The 20,420-nt window shown below is 42.0% G+C and overlaps 1 protein-coding gene across 2 annotated transcripts; it reads left to right on the top strand.

Moving 5' to 3' along the window:
* Positions 1 to 206: 206 nt before the first annotated feature.
* Positions 207 to 20,420, top strand: LCMT1 (leucine carboxyl methyltransferase 1). Of its 2 annotated transcripts, none has more exons than XM_075718699.1 (11): positions 207 to 304; positions 1,588 to 1,679; positions 2,284 to 2,405; positions 3,968 to 4,044; positions 4,735 to 4,796; positions 12,439 to 12,541; positions 14,419 to 14,539; positions 15,333 to 15,434; positions 15,861 to 15,952; positions 17,961 to 18,058; positions 19,809 to 20,420. In XM_075718699.1, exons 1-11 carry the CDS (start codon positions 207 to 209, stop codon positions 19,829 to 19,831), a joined length of 990 nt encoding a protein of 329 aa, XP_075574814.1. In that variant the 3' UTR covers positions 19,832 to 20,420. The 2 variants fall into 2 exon arrangements, with proteins under 2 accessions (XP_075574814.1, XP_075574813.1); XM_075718698.1 differs by having other exon boundaries at positions 17,961 to 18,082.

The following is a 20,420-nucleotide window of genomic DNA, read 5'->3' as shown; positions in this document are numbered from 1 at the left end:
CCGCTTCCTGGGCGGGGTGATACAGCTCGCGCTCTCCCATTGGGCACTAGGGGAATAGACGCGGCCGTAAGCCAATCACTGCTGAGCTCCGTGGGGCCGCCCTGCCGAGGCCGCCCAATGAGGGGCGGAGGAGGGCGGGCCGCAGGGGCGGTGGCGGCAGCGGCGGGAGGCCGAGGCGCTCCCCGGGCCCGGCCCTCACGCCCTCCATGGCGGCCGCTGCCCGCGACCCGCGACCCGCCGCCGGCCTGGACGAGGCGGACGAGGCGGTCCGGGGCACGTGCGAGGACGCGTCCGTCTGCAAACGGTAGCGGCGCCTGGAGGGGGAGCGGCGGGGTGGGCCGGCCCCCCCCCCCCCCCCCCCCCCCGGCGTGCCCCCACACCGGGGCCCTCCCGCGTCCCCCCACAGCGGGACCCCACCCCCCGCTGGCGGGGCCGAGGGCGGGAAGAGCGGGCGGGGAGGCGGCGGCGAGGCACGGTCTGGCCCCCGGGAAGCCGGGCTGGGGGAGAGAGGGACGAGCCCCTTCTTTTCCCGGTGCCGCCGTGCCCGGCGGTGCCGGTGCCTTTGCACCGAGGCCGAGGGCGTGAGCCGGGGCCCGAGCGGCTGCCAGGGCCGGCTGGCCGGGGAAGCGCACGCAGAGCTGTGTAGCAAGCTCAGCTGTATGTGGGAAAATACACTTGGAACCCTGGCCAGAGTTCCCCTTGGGAAGGGCGGGTGTTTTCCCCGCTCGGAGGGTGCTTTTCCCTCGGACCGACAGCTTTAGCCCTCAGCTTTGCCATGAACTTTCCCGGTCCTGTTATTAAACACCTGCCCAATTTTCAACTTGGAGTTTGTTTATAAAACAGCATACAGGGATAGCTGGAATTATGCTGTCTAATAGCGGGGATTGGAAATTTCAGTGATGTTCGATATCTCAGGAAAAAACGTCTTGATATTTTTCAGAATTCTTCACTTCATCACTTCTGGAGGATGAGTGCTGGGAGGGTGATGCCTTTTATTGCCCTGTTGCGTATGGGCGTGAATTTAACTTCTGTTATTGCTGGCTTTTTGTTCTGTCCTTTGTTACCGTTGCAAATTGTTGGGTGGTTGAGTTTGTTTTTGAGAGTTTACCTTTTCAAATCAGTTGTAAAACTAGTAAGTTCTGTTAGAGTAGAATAGCACTGTTGTCTGTGTTGATGTGTCGAAGCTGTGGAATAAGTGCAAACAGCTCATAGCATAATGGTGTATAGAAGCGAGGCATGCTTTGTGTGCAGTCTGAGGAGCTTTAGACAGACAATTCCTCTGTTTGCTGGGTCCTGAAAGGAGGAAATATTTGGGATTAGGGTCTTCCCTTGCAGAAGTTCGTCAAGTAGTGCAGAGGCCATAAAAAAAGATGCTTGTTTAATATGGCAAGAGCCAACATTTTTTACTAGACTTTCTATAACTTCTTCACTGAAAGAGTTCCACACATTCAACAGGGTTTTTAAACTTTGCCTGCATGTACACACCCAGGTCAGAGAGTGACATTTGCAGCCTGTGTATCTTATCAAGTAAATCTTGGTGGCCTTATTTCATAATTCTTTTTTTTTTTTTTCCCCTCTACTGGACAGGTTTGCTGTAAGTGTTGGCTACTGGAAGGACCCTTACATCCAATATTTTGTGAGACAAGCCAAAGAGAGAAAAGCACCTGAAATCAATAGAGGCAAGTTGGCATGTGAACTTGAATGAAGACAGTGCAAATGTGTTTTTAACTGGTCTTGAAGAGCACCTGACAAAACCTCCATATACTGGGTATTAGGGAGTGTAGGAAATACTTAAAAGAATGAGACAAGTTTTCTTCACAGTAATAATTCCCTACTGTATCTGATCTTTTAAATATTATTCTTTAAATCAAATCTCTTGTCCTTTGCTTTCCGTATTCTGAATGGAATGTCCCTGTGTGTCTCGGCATATGGAAATCTCTACAAAGCGGTCAAAAATGTTGATTTGACCCAGGACAGTGGGCTATGTCAGCTCTGGTCTCTGCAAAAGTCTGCATACCAGCTAGAATTATTCTGCTCATTTTGAGGTGAAACTTGAATAAAACTTTTATTTACCCAAGGAATCCTGTTTTATCAGTGCCTCAGATTTTGTTAGTAATTAAAAAAAACCAAACCCCAAAAACCCTTAGGTACCTTAAAAAGAGTGCATTATTATTCCTAAGAAACACCATTTTTTAAATAGACTACGTAAAAATCTTATTGATTGTTAAACATCAAGTATTATATGAAAATAATAATTAAAACCAAACTTTTTTTTGTTAACAGGCTATTATGCTCGTGTTCATGGAGTCAGTTATCTGCTTAAAGCTTTTCTAAAGAAGACAGAATGCAACTGTCAAATTGTTAATCTTGGTGCCGGCATGGATACCCTGTTCTGGAGATTAAAGGTAATGATAGCCGAGAGTAACGAACTTGGCTGAAGACAAAGATTTGTCTGGACATTTGAAGCACTCTTCTGTGAGGGCTTATCGGTACTGCATTCGGTAGTACAGCGTGGAGGTGTGCAGCGAGGCTGACTGCCCTGGCTGCCTCCGTTCTCACCTTGGTTAGAATTAGTTTAGGTACCTCAGTGTGCAGGAGGGACTGCTGTTTTCACTGGCTTTTACCGAAAAGTGTCTGGCAGAAGCTGACCTCTAGTGGACTTTCAGGAACAGAGCTTGAACTCCACATTTTGCTGTCCTCTTTAAGCCTTAAGACTTCACTTTTTTATCCTATATTAAAACAGGAATAAGGTACCAAAGTACAGGATTGTACAGGCTCTATTTACATGTTTCTGAATTATTTATATAAATGTGAGTTTAACTATATATGTCTGTTTGTATGCATGCATGTCATTCACAAAAATACAGATTATTCGGATATTATATGATAGTATCATTCTGAGTGACTACACCTCTAAGTCATCTTGTCTTCTCATTAGCATTTACATTTGTAAATTTGGTTTCTGGAAGAAAGCCCAAGGAGGCCAGTTGCATTTTGCTTGGTCACAATTCATAGAACGATAGAATCGTTTAGGTCGCAAAAGGCCTTTAAGGTCATGGAGTCCGACCATTAACCTAGCACTGCCGATCCACCACTAAAATAATGATTTTTTTTCTGAGATGTGAAGCTTTTTTCTTACCTGCATTCCTATGAAAACTGTGTCAATATGCAGTTTTATTAACTTTCCTGTAATAGTGATTTTAAAAGCTAAAGTGGGGCCTGTAAATCCAATCCTTTCTCCTTGTAAAGAGCAGGTGTGGTATAATTAATGTACAGAAGGTGGGACACAGTTAACCGAGCGCTTCAGTGTTCTGACTACTGATTTAATCTGCTGTTCAGAAATTCATGAGGTTGACAAGCTAGAACTAGCAGTACATATCCATCACAAAAGGATTGCTGCATAGAGAGAGACTTGGTACAGCTTATCTGTCAGGGTGTCACATGTTTGACATCTGACAATGTCAAATGAAGTGAAGAGGTTTTCCCCTCTTTTGCAGTAGAGGAATACTGATGCGCTTGTAGTCTGGCTGTCGGTTTGAGGACAAATTGTGGAATGTGGTCACTTTCTGTGTAAACCTGTGCAAAATGTTCCCGATTCCTTTCTTGGAAGAATATACTGAAGATGCATGGTAAACGTTTTAATAGTTTCCTGTTGCTGTGCTCTTCTAAATTCTGATAATACATTGTTGGAATATATGTTTCAGTGACCTAGTGTCTAGGATTGCTGCATTACATAAAATATTAAATAATTTCCTTAATGCTTAGAGGACATTCTAATGTCTCTGAACTGTTTTTGTTGTTTTGTTTGGTTGGGTTTTTTTAAGCTGTGGGACATTAAGTTACACTGCTGTTACAGATGCCAGTGTAAACTAAAACAAAACTGTTTAGGACTTAAGGTTGTATCTTCTCATCATGTCCATGTGAAACTTGAATGTCCCTAATTCTAGAGTCTTACTCCAATTCTCAGGATGAAAATCTTCTCCCTAGAAAATATTTTGAAGTGGATTTTCCAATGATAGTTGCAAGAAAAATACATAATATCAAGTAAGTATAATGCTTATGTTTAGCTATGTGAAACTGAATGTAACTCAGCAAAATGTCATGAATTGCAAGCTGCAATTATTTCATCTCTCTTCTGAGAAACTCTTCATGCTCTAGGATTGAGAATAAAGGTTTCATTATGCAGGCAAGTCATACATGTGACTGTGCAGCCACTACTCCAAATTGGAGAAGTTGATATGTGGAAGCTTTAGGGAGGCAAGCAGATTTATTCGTAATTATGTGAAATATAATGGGCAGGGGAAGCCTCACGATGATTAGAGGTGATTAAGTCGTCTTCTCTTACTATTGAAGACAGCAGTAAATTCCCAGACTTGCATGTTCAGTTAGAGAGGTAGGATAGCTGGTACTATACGTGAATATTCTGGTTGAATGAATACATCAAGGCTTATGGAGGGTACTTGAAGAGAGTGTCTGGATTTCTCTTGAAAGATTACCTCAAAACTGAAGTGTCATTTGGTAGGAAACTCAACTGCAGCTTATTCCTAAGTCTAACTTGCAAACGTTTTTGTTTCCAGTAGAGGGCAGAGGTATTCTCTTGTCTGTTTTTAACACACACACTCTCTTCTCATATATATATATATATATATATATATATGTTAAAAAAAAAAAAATTGTAAGCACACTGTTAAACAAGCTTAACTGCTCAGAGATGCTTCTTCCTTCTTCCCACAGATCAAAACCTCCCCTGTCAAAACCAATTATGGAATCCCATTCAGGGGACTCTCTTCTAATAGGTGAGTCATCTTAAAAATAAGTCAGCAATGTACTGCAGCACTTTTAAAACTTTTCTGATCATTTTGTTCTGCTATGTGGGCAGGCTTTTAATGTTTGAAATGCTGTTTGAACAGAGAATTGGGAGGGAAAAGAGGCTTTTTTCTTCTCTTACAGACTCCTGCCCATTTGTTCTGTGTCATGTTGGAAACGTCTTCTCTTGAAGTGGTTTTATTCTGCCAGAAAGTTGTTGGGTTTTTTTCTTTTTCTCTCATATGTAGCTTAAGTTATGTTTTCTTTTCTATCACAGAAAAGGAAAAATGCTACTGATAGTCATGTATACCGGATTAAAATATCTATTGAGTGTTTTCCTCTATCTTCTTTCTGTCTCGTTAAGAGCACAAGTCTTTACATTTAGCGAAGTCTTCACAAAAGAAGCGCAGCCTGCGAAGTGCATTCTCAGGAGTGCCATTTGTTACGTTTTAGTATTAAGAGGATATTAGATTCAGGTGGTGTCGTGTGGTTGCACTCTGTTGGCTTACAGCCTCATTATGTTTGTGTCAGGATTGTAATTTGAAAACCTCTGTACTTGTGGAAAAAAAAAGCTGGGTTCCGTTGAGTCATGCTTTCAGTGCCCGAATAGCAGATCCTGCACTATAGTAGCTGCTTTGGACCCTTTAGGAGGAACAGCAATTATCTGCATCTACGATACCAACTAACTTGTGTTAGCAGATGTGACCCTAAAACAGAGCTAGCAGTGGTTTGTGTTCCTTGATGTGATTACATTTATAGGTGCTTTTAAGAAGCACAATTCTAGCTAAGGATCTGGAGGGCTTGAAAGGGCCCTCCAAAGAGGGAGGAGCTGTGCTCGTGCTGCCAGTGGCAAGGTGTAAGTGCTTCACCCCAAAGCTCTTGTAGCGCTTTAACTTGGATCAGAGTACTGCCACACACTGACTTGGCTGTGCATATTTATGCATATTACACACCTTTTATTGCTGAGTGCTAGACGGTATTAACTTACCACCTTTTAGATGCCATTTGAATGGCAGAATTCTCCATTGTATGTTCAGGTGAAAGCCCAGTGCCCCCCATCTCAGAAAAAGGGCTCCATATACCACTGTGTTTCAGCTAGGAGACCTTCCTACAACGTATCTCTTGGATACAATGAGATATGCTGCATAAGCACTGTTAAAAAGGCATTAATACAAGGTCGATCAGAAGGGTTTGGTAGTATTTGTGTTACTGAACAGCTGTAGATACATCTAGTACAGCAGAACAAGTTGCAGCAATGTACTGTAATCAAAAGCTACTAATTAGCAAGTCACAGCAGTCAACAGCAATTAATGTATCACTGTTTGAATGTATTGGAGTGGCTTATTTCTCTAAAGCTGTTTCTCATTCTCTCTCAGTGCTGGGTTTTAAATACTTTAGAGTAGCCGTTTTACTGTAACCTGGCTGATGTAGGCTCTACTACACTGAGGTCTTTGGGGTGTAGTATAATGTCCAAATATTTGGAGATGGTGGAAGTCTGTTGTGGAATCCCAGTTTGAACTGGCACTCGATAACCACAGGTCAGTTTGAGTGAAATCCATGCGGGAACTTTCATTTAAGGACATATTAATGGCACTGCTTCATGTGCAAGTGCCACCAGAAGAGGCTGTGGACTAAGTAGACAAATCAAGCAGTCAGATGAATAGCGATTTCTTACAGAGCTAAAGGAACTCGACAACAAGTTCGCTGAGCTACTAACTGGTATATACCCTCTCATTTTAAAATTGTCTTAGTACCGGAGAACTGGAAGGTGGCGGCTGTGACTCAAATGGGCTCCAGGAGAAATCCAGGGAACTACAAGCCAGTAGGACTGATGTCTCTACTGGACAAATTAGTAGAAACTCTAGCAGACAGACTTAGTGGAACACAGGAATAATATAGTGTGTTGAGAAAGAGTCAGCATGGCTTTTGTAAAGGTAAGTTATGCCTCGCAAACCTTTTGGAATTCTCTGTAAGAGTCAGCAGATACATTGGAAAAGGACATCCAATTAATATAGTGCTTGAATTTAAAAAATGTGTTTCGATAGTGTCCCTTATCAAAGTTTGCCAAATAAATTGCATGGTTGTTGTGGGGGGAAGGAATGGTTCTCATATGGATAAAGAGCTGGGGATGGAGGGTAGGCATATGTTGTTAATTTTCATTATGGAGGGAGATGGAGAGCTGTGCTCAGGGATATGTTGTTGTTCAACACTAAGAAATGATTGGGAAAATAGAGTGACTAGTAGGTGGCAGCTTGTTGGCAAATCCAGATTCTTCAGAGTGGTAAAGAACTGTAGAAGAATCTTGTGAAATGAGTGGCTTGGTGATAAATTCAATGCAGATTAATATGAAGTGATGCACATGGGTGGAAAAAGTAGTTTGTGCCTCACATGTAAATGATAGGCTGCTGGCTGATTCCTGCTGCCTGCATGCAAGATCTGCGTATTGTAATAAATAGATATATGAAAGCATTGGCTCAGTAATGGTCCAGAAATCCAAACGAAATTTAAGGATTCTTAGAAAAAAGATAGAAAGCGACATAGATGCCAGTATTAGTCGTACGTATTTGCCCTCTCTTTGTCTTTTCCCTAGGTAGCTGCTGTTGGCATCTGTGAGAGGCAGGATACCATACTAGGGGGACCTTTGGTCTGACCTGGTACAGCTGTTAGACTAATGAAATGTTCTGGGCATGCCACCTGACGTAGGGATTGTAGTGGGGCGTCATGAAGCAGCGTTTCCAGGTAGGGAAATGTTACTCATTTTTGTGGTTTTCATGGTGGGGATATGGACCAGGATTTTAGAATCTGGGGGAGGGAGGTTGTCCCATCCTGTGTCCCGTCCCCACCCCTGCAATCAGTTCCACACTGCTGTCTCATCTATGCCAGGAATAATTTGTTTAGATGCTTTGGAATTTGATCTTTGAGTTGTTGTAATATTGATTGACATGACTCTTGTTCTCTTACTGCTTTTCTCCTCGCACAAAATGTTTTCATTTCACAGAGCTAGTGCTGATAGACACCTTTATTGGCTTCAGGGCAACACTTCTTTCTCCTTGCCCTTTAAACAAAGCAACGACAGCATGGCTTGCAATTCAAGTATAGATATCTGTGGCCTCTGCCCTTGAATGCAGCAAGGTGACACTTGTCATTGAACAGCTTTGCTGTTTCCTAGGGAATGTTAGATCTCCAGGGGAAAGCAGTGAATTTGTGAGGTAATTTGACATTGCTGTGGCAAGATCAGGTTAAATTGTTTTTGAAGTTCGGTGGTGCTGTCTGGTTTGTGATGCAGCTGCTAGTGTTGGGAAGTTAGTACTCCACCTTTACTACCTTGCAAGTGCAAATTACACTTCAGTGAACTATTGCCTTTCAGTGCCACTCATACGCTTTCTGCCCCTGTCTAGTCCAGCTTTGGGAGTTGGTTGTTTTAACGTCCTTTTCCCTGCGTTTCCAGACTTGCTTGTGACCCAATGCAGGCATCAGGGTTGTTGCTGTTTTGGTGACTTGCATGCTTTGTGTTGGGGAGTATCCTGCGCTTGCAAGACAAACGACATTTCTTTGTGTTTTGACATGTACCCTGTTCTGATGTTGTAGGTATAAACAACCTGAGTGAAACCAATACTGTGTCATGGCTGTGAGCCTGTGGAATAGGTTGTATGGGCTGGTTGTTTGTAAAGCTGCCAGAGATACCTTAGGATGGAAATCCTGATGAAATCAGTTTGAGTCAATAGTATCCTGCATGCTGTCTCTTGGAAAACCTCCAGGAAATTGTTTCACTAATCTGCAAAGAGAGTAAGAAGAGAAAACTCTTGTTCTTGTAGCAGAGGAAACACTGCGCTTCGTGCGCCTGTGATTCTGTAATGCCGCTTCAGCAGATGGATTAAGGTAGTGGGTGAGTCCCTGAGGGCCACCATAAAACAGAGCAGTTACTTGCTGGTAGCGTGTTTCTGTGAAGAAAAAAATTGTTGCAGTGAGGTCAAAAGGCAAGTATAAGCAACTCCAGATACCATTCAGTTACTGTAATGATCTCTAAATTCGGACCGCTTATATTGTTACTTCTGTGCCAAAAGCCGTGGAAAATATACATACAAGTGGTAGTTCAGAGCAGAACGTTCTCTGTTGCATTATACATGCCTAACAGAAGCGTGCATCTAGGCTGAGAGAGTCTGCGTTGGGTGGATGGGGTGGGCTGGAGTGATGGGGGTCATTTTCTTTCTCTCCTTCCCTCTCTCCTCCCTTGTATTTCTCAAACGAAATCTGAATCTGGTATTTCTCAAACCTTCATTTCAGACAAGTACAAGAGAAACTTTGTACATAACTAAATAAAGCTGAGTGTGAGCATTACAAAGAAAACTGTACAGTAGCTCGGTGCTCTAGAAAAGAACATCATGACCAAACAACTTTGCTAAAAAAACCCCATGAAATACTGGCCTCTGGGTGGGGATTAGTGCTTGGAATATGGGATTTTCGATGGATTAAGCCACCAAATGTTGCTGGCTATGCCAGCATTAGGACAGCTGGCCTGAGTGACAACAAGGTGGCCCTATTTATTTGAAGACTGCCCCTGACTTGCGTGTTAGTGCTGTGTAGGTGGTGTTCTCCAGCCCGGCCAGGAGGGAAGGCAGCAGCAGAGATCTGGTGGAGCGTGCAGGGTGCTCGTCTGTGGGGAGGTCACTGTGACGGACACCTTCAGAAGAGTGAGATTACAGTAAGGAAAAAAAGTAGGGTTTTTTTTAACACCAAAAGAATTGATTCGGCTAAAGGAAACTTCTTGTTCATAAGAAGAAATCAGTGGAGACCGTGTAACTGTGCTACCAAGCTGAAACTTGCTTTTTCTTTGTCAGCTGCTCTCTAGATAGGCAGGTACTGTAAAATACATTTGCACCAACGCTGCTCAGTCAGGGTGGCAGCGTATTTGCAAACTTTTATACTCAGGGCATTAAACTCTGCAATAAAGCAGGAATCAGTGCCAGCCCGTAAACTAGCATTATGTTATTTTCTGGGGTGTTTATGGCTGTACTTCGACTTTTAGCCTCCAGGCTGGGAACAATGGCAATTCCAGCTGTCATAGCTGCCGCTGCCTTGCAGTGAGTGAGTGCCTGCTATCTAAGTGTATCAGCTCATGTATAATGTGCGTGCAGCTCTGCCTCGGTACTGTCTGTGCTTGTGTTTGCCAGCAACCATCAATGGAGACTCGAGGGAAGTAGGCAGGAAAATGTGTGGAGGAACAAGTCGAATCTGTTTGAATGGACCAAAGAAGGAGAACCAGGCAGCCTGGATACTGGAAATGGGAGTGAAGTGATTGCATTTGGAAAAGGCTTTTGAAGAGAGGAAGATAATCCATTCCTCATCGGCTTTCTTGGCCTTTTCAAAGTTTCTGCTGCAAGCAGTCCTGTATTAAGGCATTAAGTATACTTGGCTTTAAGGTTTAAAGAATATTTCCACTGAGCCAAATCACCCATAAAGAAACCTGTTCTAGTGTGGTGTTTGGGTTTTTTCCCAGTAGGTAACTTGCAATAACCAGGCTGCGGCTATATGGCTGTTTATTCTATGGCTATATGGCTGTTTATTCTCACTTGTCCAACCTGTGTCTCCAAAACCAGCTGTGCTGGGCTGCACTGAGGATCGCCCAGGTTGCTCCCTTTGGCCATCCCCTCTCCCACCACGTCAAGACATAATAGAAATTGTGGGGTTTGCTCATGCGTACACAAGCTTATTAAAATGGTAGTAATTTTGATTGCTGAAATTTGAACCATTGTGAAGGATGGTTTTCTAACATAAGGTTTGAGAGGTTTTGCTGTTTCCTGCTCTTCAGTGATAGAAATGCTTGAATCAACATGGTGTGAGCCTTTATTCTCACCTCTGGTGAAGTGTTCGTACTACTTCCCATACCGGATCACTTAAAAAATTTTCTAGTTTATTTCTGATTATAATTAACATACCAGAATGTCCAAGTCAATGAAGGTGGACAAGAAGATTGCGTTAATTTCATACTAATTGTGATGAGTGACGCTTACTGTGCTGTGTCTCTGGACAGCAAACCAATCACTATACAAATACTTTCCTGTGTGTGGTGGGGTTTTTTGTGTGTGTGGGGCTTTTTTTGATGCCATTATCATGGCCTTGATATAATAACTTAAATAGAAGGGTGTGGGAAGTAGTAGAACATGCACATGGAAAAACGCCTTGACTCAAAATGTTGAATCATTTGCCACACAACTTTTTTTTTTTTTTTCCCTTCTTTTTCTTTTTTTCCCTGTAACTCTCTGCGTGAACTGTTCTGGTTTCTGTATCTGTTCAGAAATGTTGCTGGAAAGACAGCTATTGTCACTTGCTAGTGCCATTTTCAAACAGTTGGTCACTTGAAAACTAAATGGAGGTACATCTTCCAGAATGTTTGAAGCACCGCTTAATTTAATAAATTGCCTCGCCCCCCCCCGGAAATGGAAAACGCCTTTCATCCTGTCTCTTCAGCCACTTGGCTTCTCTTCCTCTCTTCACCTAGCTCTTGACATCTGTTCCCGTATTACCACTCAGGAGCTGTGTCTGTCTGCAGCAGGATCCCAAACGGAGCTGTGCCTGAGCTTGCTGCGGCAGGCGGAGATTGACTGGCCTTTACAAGACCACTTCAAACTCTCACTCTGTTTTTTTTCACTGTTTAGCTTACTTATTTTACTGCTTGCTCTGTCACCCTCATATGGTAAGAGGGGAAAATTATGTGCTATTCTGTCCTCGTGACTTCACTCTAGTAAAGCAAAAGCGTGAAAGAGCAATCTGATTTATTCCCGCAGGACTTTACGTCTTTAAGTGGGTTTGATACTGTACTTGTAAAATGCTTTCTGTGGAGACTGGGTTCATCTAGTTGAATTGATTGCAACTGGTTGTCAGAATTATTGATAGCAAGAGTTGCTGGCTTCCTTACAGTTTTGCTAGTATGGCAAGGTGTCTTTTTTGACTTCAGTATTAGTTCCTCCTTCGTGTTGGAAAGCATTTACAGGAGCTTGCTGCCTGTTGTATCCCAGGGTGAATACTTCTTTCTCAGAATACCTTTTCTAATTTGACTCTACACTTAAATGACATCGCTAGATCATACGGCAAGGCTAAACAATAGCGGGTTTTGGGCCCCAAATCTGTGTCTGATAGTCATATATATTATATAGCTATATGTATTGTTAATTTATATAGCTACATCTATTGTTAATATTTGGAACATCGTTACTCTGAACTTAGTTTTTCAGAAATTGATGTACATTTTTTTTTTATGTAGTTCCTTATGTACATACGTTGGGTCATCTAAAAACCAAAAAACCCTGCCTTTAATCTTCACATTTTTCTTCTCTCTGCATTCCTTGAAACCATGGTAACGGATGGGATAACCTATCTGCATTAGAGTGGCTGCAGAGTGAGAGAGTAGGCTTGTTGCAGAGTCTGATGCTTATATATCACCATCTGTAAACCACAACCACCAGGTATAAGGGAAACTAATGTTTTAAAAAGAAGAGTTTGCTGTTAATTGTTAGGTATAACAGATCAAACTTTGACTTCAAATTCATATGTTCTTGTGTATTTTTTTTAATTTATAGTTTCGGCATCCCTTTTATTTGTAACCATTAGTCTCTCAAAATTTTAAACTTGCAGATTCTCACAGCCTAGACTCCAGTCGATATTCCATAGTAGGAGCAGATCTCCGTTTCTCATCAGATCTGGAGGAAAAGCTAAAGAAACATAACCTGGATATACAGTAAGATTTTTTTTTTTTTTTTTTTTTTTAGATTATTTTTTTGATGAGGGCTTGTGGAATAGTACTGGTGAGAGTCAAGTCGGGCTTGGGCATACAGCATCTGCATCCAGTGCTCATTGTGCTATTTCCATGGTTACCTTCTGAGCCCTTTGAGCAGAAGGAATTGTTCAGACACCTCTGCAGCCTCACTGAGCCGAGCGGGCTGGCATTGCCGTGACTGCTCGGTAGTTCCAAGTCTGAAGCAAGGTTGTTCCTTGCGTCGTCTATTCTGCAAACTGCGTTTTCATCCTTCCTGAGCAGATCAAATGTTACAGAACTATTTGCTGCTTGTTCTCAAAACACTGAGGGGAATGCAGTCTGGCTTTCTGTGAATGTGCTTCTGGTGGTCGGTTCTCTTTGGGGTATATGATCCTTTTGCACAAGTTAAACCTCTTGTTGCAGGGCAGGCAGCTGTGATTCCTTCTCACTTCCCCCCATCCCTTGCCCTGGATGGGATGAGTTTCTGCAGCAGCCGTTTTCTGCGTCAGAGCTCGTACAAGTTTCTTTCTCTACTTCATGAATTTAACTCTTTTAGAGATATCTAAAAGAGTTACCCCTTGCTTGAATTTGGTTGAAATTTAGTTAATAGAATCATAAGTTATTCAAGGGGAATCTCTAAACTAAAGGTGTACCAAAATGTCATAAATTGCTTTTTTAAGAGTTGGTTCAGTTGCATTTAGCTTTAATGCCGACTGATGGGCAGTACCTAGATCAGTGAACATCTTCCACCCCTGTTGTAAGGGCTGTGTGAGTCAAGATATCTGGGAGCTTAGCTGGTAAAATGGAAGAATAATTCTGTCAATGTTAAATCATTTCAGAGTTTTATCTTTGTAATTATTTTCTATTGCCTCCACTTAAACCGCTTGTTGTTCCCTAGATCTTTTGGTAAAGTGATTGCCATGGAGTTCTTTGAGAACTTAACTCCAGAAGCTAATATCTGGGATTTTATTGTTCAAGCGTCAGGCTTCTGGAGGGGGCAGGATTTAAGTTTTTAGAGTGGATGATGGACATACCTTTCAAATATAAGATATATAAATAGCGGCTATCTGGCTGGGTGGGAGAGAGCATATGGGTAAGCAGAATGCATCAAATTGCCATTTAAATCTTTACACTCCCATCTTCTGAAATCTTGCTTTGCTTGCCTACATTGCTGCTCCTTGTGGAATTTTTCCTGCTTCTAGTGACTTTTCTTTTTCCTGTTCATTCTAGCAATTAAAAGAAAACTCCATACTTCTAAGGAAAGTTACTCATGTAGATATCTATTTCTGTTTTTTTGTGGATGGAGGGGGAAGAGGCAATGTGCAAACTGTAGATTGCATTTTTGTTAGATAATAATATGTGAAGCTTGTTTTACAGATATTGAACAAATTTGTCTAATTCAAATTCTTCTTAGAACTTTTTTTAAAGAGAAAACTTTTTTCAATTTCTATTTTATTCCTAATTGTACTGATCTCTAGAAGAGTCCAGATTGTGTATATAGGGTACAGTTCTTCTGCAAAATGAATTTTAGTATGCACTTCAGTTCATGCTATCGCAGTTCAGTGAAGGCTTACAGAATACATGTTCTTCTGCGTTCATAGTGTGGCTGACTTAGGGGAGATTGTTTCCGCATACCTCTGTATTGTAACCATGGGAGTCCCCTGTCGACGGCCAGAAAACCCGGTTCTAGTCAACTTGATGAAGTGATTTCATTCAGTCTTAAATGTCTAGTTCATAAAAAGGGTAGCTCTTTTAAGAATTTTTGGGGACATGAAGTTACTTGCTTGCTAATAATTATCTATGGATTTTTCTTGTTCTTTTGCTAGAAATAGTTATCTTGTGTTTTTTTTGTTTTAAAGTTTGCCAACGCTTCTGGTAGCGGAGTGTGTACTGGTTTACATGACACCACAGCAATCTGCAAATCTTTTAAAGTGGGCAGCAAGCACTTTCCCAGTGGCGATGTTTATAAATTATGAGCAGGTAAAACAAAAATGGCATTTTTAGACCTGCATTATTGTCGTAAAAATTGCTCTCAAAAGTGGGAGTTCTGCTTGTAAAATAAGAGTGAGCCATATCCTTTTGTATAGACAGCAGTTTCTGCTGAATTTCTTCAGTAACATGTTTTATTTTGTAGATCTGTTAGCTCATTGTAAAGAATATATAGCTGTTCTGAAAGACAATTGCTGGACTATATCGAACCAAAAGAACTGAGGCTTAATCCACATGTGGAGAAAACCATAGCACATTGGTTTAGATAAGACAGAGGAAAAAGAAAAGATGCTGAATGTTGGATATGAGTGTATAACATTACGTAATTACCTCTCTGTGTTCTTTGACAAAGTGGAGCAAAAATCACATCAGCGTGAACTTAGCTTCTCTGTATGGAAGTAAAATGCTGCCTCGGGGGAACTAGGTGGCTCTGGGAATTAGTAACAGGATCTTCCAAGCTGTAAATCACTGCTAGAGAGCTGAACCACGCTGCTGACAATTAAAGCAGAGTCAGTTTTCAGTGCCCAGTGCAGAGTCCCTGTGTCTGCAAAGGCGGTAGCATTGCCACCATTGAACTGGCACTCAACTTGTAAGCGTCAGGTAGCTGAGGAGGTTGTGGCAGTGGGAAATGAGACCTGGCGTAAGAATATGTGAAACTTACTTTAATGTTACCCTGTACGTTTTATGACATAGACAATTCAAGAGTTTAACCAAGTTACTGCTTTTCACTGCGGTTACATTCTTTTCGGAAGGGGGAACACTTTTGTCTCATTCTCTACCTGAGGTGAATATGACCGACCGGTTTGGACAGATCATGATTGAGAACCTGCAGAGACGACAGTGTAACCTGGCTGGAGTGGAAGTCTGCAGATCCTTGGACTCTCAGGTAAAGGGGTGCAGAGCTCTGGGTGTGTTTAATACCAAACTTAATTAATCCATCTGCAAGTTCTGCCTCTCTGTGTGCACTGTAAGGCCCAGAGCAGTGACCAAAGCGGGTCTGGGTTTGGCAGCTGCTACCTACTGAAACCCTTTCCTGTCTGTCTTACGGTGGTTCCCTGTTATCAATGCCATGGTTGCTCAATATGACTTTGTTTCGGTAGTTGTACAAAAACTGTAGTAGCTCAGAGCACAGCTCTGTCTATCTCACTGTCCTCTCTGCGCAGAGGTTAGCAGCAGATGCTTAGAAAAGAGTATAAGAGCTCTTCAAAGAACCAGTCAAGCAGATGGCCTACAAAATCCTTAGGGGGAAAAACTGTGCTCTCCTATTTTTCCTCAAGTCCTCTGAAAACTGTGCTGCTTGTTTATTTTACAGAGGGAACGGTTGCTGTTAAATGGCTGGGAAACTGCACGTGCCATTGATATGATGAAAGTGTACAGCTTTTTGCCACAGGCTGATGTCAAAAGGTATTACTGATAGCTTGCTTGCGGCCAAAAGTCATCTTCAGCTGCCATTTCCAAGGTAGTTCACGTCAATACGTAGCGTGGGATCCCCTAGTACAGCAGAGAGGAGGCTGCATGCAGATGCTAGCTAGGTAGACAGAATGCCTCCAAGTCTGAAGCTCTGCAGAGCCTTAAGGATAATGGCTGGAACAACATTAATGATCCAGAGGGTTATTGTTGCTCGGAGTAGATTTGCAGTGGTGATATTTTTTTTGGGTGCAATATAAAGCATCGCATGATGGAAATTTGCAGGTAAAAGATGCTACAGAAAAGCTGTGTTGAGTTTTTACAGTATCTAAGATGTTTCTTGTGAACATCCAGTCTCCACAGCACTAGATGGGTGGAGTGGAGTCCTAAAACACACTCAGAACAGGCAGCTACTTTTCGTGTCCCCAAGGGAGATGACATCCAGGTGTTTGCTCCAGTCTTGTAGGCCTAGGTAAGATTACTTATCTGTTTGCTTTTTTACTGCAAGTGGGTAGAAAACAGCCAGTTCTGATCTTCCCTTCCTTCTTCCTTGGCAGCATATTTAGGTAATGAGCCAAGGCAGGCAGCAATGTAGTGCTATGACCTATTGTACTATGCAGGCAAGGAGGAAGACAGAGGAGAGGTGTGCCCAACAGCGTGCCGTGACTCTCTCTCAACAGATGGATGCATCTTCCATTCATACCATCTTCATGAGCTAGACTGCTGGGTCTGTAGACAGAGCTCAGTACACAGAGGGTATAACTAAAGGTTGTTATGACAGTCAGTAGTCTGCATGGATTTTGCTAAATTTTTTGCACTAAAGAAAAGCTAAAAAGGGGGAAACTCTTCTTAATTAATAACTTCTTAGGTATATAGTATGAAGTGTGAATTGCTGAGTCATTCATTAACTATAGTTTGAATTAGCTGAACAAGTTACCTTGGTCAAAATAAGTATTCACATATGGGGATTTCTTAAACCATGGAGCTGAACAGGTGAGACTGAAAATCATAGGTTGTTTAAATAGGAACGATGACTGTGTGATTGCACCATATGGCACTTGAGGAGAGACATAGCTTGTACTTTTTTTGCAGCATTTTTGACTACCTTGGATCTGTTCAGCTCCTTCCACTTGTTCCAAATGCCAATAAACAGGTTATGTAAACTGTCCTTCCGTATTAATGAGCCAAATAATGCTTTCTATTTATAAAAATCTTACAAAAGTGTTCTTCTGCAGCACTTGCACATCTGTGAGTGTATGTAGGAACTTTTGCCCCTCAGCCTCTTTTGATCCTCAGTAGCAGTCCTTCCAAATATTTAGCGTGGAAAATAAACACTCTGATATTCAAGTAATCTAGAGTGAGAGAGAGGAATGTGCCAGCTTAAACTTTTTAAAGCAAGCACAGCTTGGGAGAAGTTCTCCCATTTGTTTGGTGGAAGACATTCAAAGATCTTGCTTTAAGAATCCTAGGTAGGAACTGTTTTAGGAAAAAAATCCTCAGATCTTATATGTACCATTTGGTTTGTGCTTCATCGTGAGCTCATGTGGGAGAGTTGTTAGAAGCTGCACTGGTGTACCCATCACTCTTCCGAGACGTATTATGGACTTGTTGTGATTGTCTGGAGAAAATGCTATCTTCAACTGTTCACTGTAGTCCTTTGGTAAAGACAAATCTCCTTCCATTAGGCTGTACTCTTGTGTCTGCTTAAATCCAGCAAGTCCAGATACATGCAGTAAAAGGGGTTAGAAGAGGAATGCTGGTATTTGTGAGAAGTTACACAGATTAGTCCTGGAACATGAAATTCTGGGGATGAGAAGTTGAAAACATCTTGTGGGTCACGTTTCATACCTTGACAACAAAGGCTAGGAGTAGTGGTGGTATCTTCATTACGGACAAATACCTGTACTAACGTACTAGAAAGGTAACTGCCTTATTGGCCATAGTTTTCACTAAAAATTGTGCTGAGACTCCAGCTTGAATCACAATTTCTCTTTTATTCCTGCAGAATAGAAGGACTTGAATTCCTAGATGAAAAGGAATTGTTTGAACAACTAATGCAGCACTACTGCATCTGCTGGGCTTCAAAGGACAGCAGTAATCTGGGTAATGTTCTCCACCATCTAGGAGGTGACCCTTCACGTCGAAATCTTGTGTAGAAAGACTGGGACTATATACACCAGGTGTATGATAGAAGTATCCCGTAGCAGGAATGGGGTCTGGTTCTCTGTCACTGTTGGGGCTGTGAACACCTCCCAGGTGGTGTCTCGGATTGTTTCTCCACAGCCTTTTGAGGGGTTGTGTAGGCATCTGAATTGCCCGACAGGAAGCCTGTCCAGTACAGGGGAGTTAGAATTTTTCCACCGCAAGATGCCGTATGGGTTACTTTAAATAACTGCCTGCTTTATACTATCGGTGCTAATTGAAAGGTTTACAAATCCTATGCATGTAAAGTGCCATATGGGCACACAGTGTATGAAATCACAGTGTCCTGACAATATAAACATAAAAATAAATTTGTATTACTTAGCCCGGTCTTCTTCTGCACTGTCCCTGTTTACATCCATCTGAGACTTAGGTTTTCCACGCTGCTTTCTCCTGGGGGAAAAAATTCCCTCTGAAGTTAACTCTTCTAAATGTTTCTTTTGTTCTTAAAATTCTGTCTCTCCTAGACTGGAATTTCTTTGAAACAGAGAGACTTTATTTGTGCAAAACAGGGAGACTTGATTTGTGCTTTATGTAGTGTTATGTATGTTGCTGCTGCTTAAGAAATAATAAAATCAAAAGAATTGTGGTTTGGGTGAAGGATGGAAGTCTACGGCCATTATTTGTCCAAATTAGAAAGACAACTCTGTTGCAGGCAGAGTTTATCTCTACTTCTGTCTGCAATTTCAGGGACTATAGTCTTGCCAGAAAACTTCTCTGGCTGCCACTTTATATCTTTTTTCCTCCCCTTCTCCTTCTCTGCCCTTCCCTTGCTCCTGATGAAGCAGTATTCAGGAACAAATTCTATTTGCTGTTCCTTAGCAAAGGTGAATAGATGGAATCTCTGCTGAAGTTGTGCAGCCAGACTGAGTAGCAAAGCATCTGATACAGCTGGTAAAACTAGATCTTCAGTACCCTGTTGCTGTAACAGAGATGGTAGCTTGTGGTGTCTGCTGACCTGAGTCATACAACTTCAACAGTTTTGACCTGCAGAAACACACATTTTCCATTTGATTTCTTATGGCTAAAAAGCGATGACTGTAATACAGAACTTATTTCTAGAGGAGCTAAGGCCAAAAAGTTCACCTATTCATAGTAGCCGGTATTCCTGGGATCTCTGGCATTATTCTTTGCTGTGATTAGAGAAGTACTTAGAACAATTTTGGGTACTGAGATTAAATGATGGAGCATATCTTAAAAGTCAAAAAAGACAAATCTCAAAGGAGATAATCAAATGTCTAATGCATGGATATGCTTTAATCTAAAGCAGTTTTTCTTTATCCAATGTGAATTTACTGCCCTCATTAATGGTACTTTCCCCAGCTTTCTCTTTTTCATTTCATGGGCAGACCTTTAGTTCATCAGCAGCCTCTGTGTTGTTCCTTCTGCCATGAATAACTTCACTACTCCTTCAGATTGGCTTATTCAAATTAATTGCTGCATCACAATAAAAAAAGGGTTAAAAGAGTACAGATCAACTTGTTTCCTAATTTCCTTTCCTCCTACCAAATCCATTTAAGTTTAAAAAAAAAAAAAAAAAATTTCTCGAAGTGTCCTTCTTCCTGTGTCTAACTGTCCTAATGGTAGTGAAGTACAGGTAGTATAAGAATAAACACTTGTTTCTCCCCGCCCCCCCTTTCTTTTCAAATAGGTCTTGCAAACATCACATTCTAATGTATTTGCTCGAGGGAAGCCATGGGCTCAGGAGCCACAGCGACTGCCTTCTGCTTGAGACAAGATCACAGAAATGATGGGACTTCGCATGTGCCAACTTCAGTCTGCGCATCTGTGTAAGCGGCGCCAGCACAGAAGGTGGCGGGTGCTGCTGATGTCGACTGTCCTCTTGGCTTTTGGTAGTTCTAATGAATCTTTTTTGCCCCTCGTGAGCAGTTGTTACGGGGCAAGGCTCGTCTCCCATTCCCAGATACATAATGACGGACTTCCATAAGGTGTCAGTAATTCCTGTTTAAAAGCTTGCCTTCCTTAGTTTAAAACTGAAAGTAAAGTGTTCTTGGATTATACGATTTTCCTCTTTCGTCTTTTTGTGGATGTGTAAAGTGTATTTGTGACAGGAAGCTGGAAAATCAGTGCTGGTGAGCTGTATTATTGGACATCTCTGCACTGTGCACGGCTGATCATGAAGGTTAAATGTTGTTAATTTTCATGCTGTTCAGGTTTAATTTTTATGAAGTGACACCATGTTAGCTTTCTCCAGGCTTTACTGTTGATACAAGGCTGTCACTATACTAAGTATGTTCTTGTA

This window comes from Pelecanus crispus, chromosome 11 (assembly GCF_030463565.1).
Source record: "Pelecanus crispus isolate bPelCri1 chromosome 11, bPelCri1.pri, whole genome shotgun sequence".
Taxonomy (NCBI): domain Eukaryota; kingdom Metazoa; phylum Chordata; class Aves; order Pelecaniformes; family Pelecanidae; genus Pelecanus; species Pelecanus crispus.
This window is presented reverse-complemented; position numbering and strand designations above follow the sequence as displayed.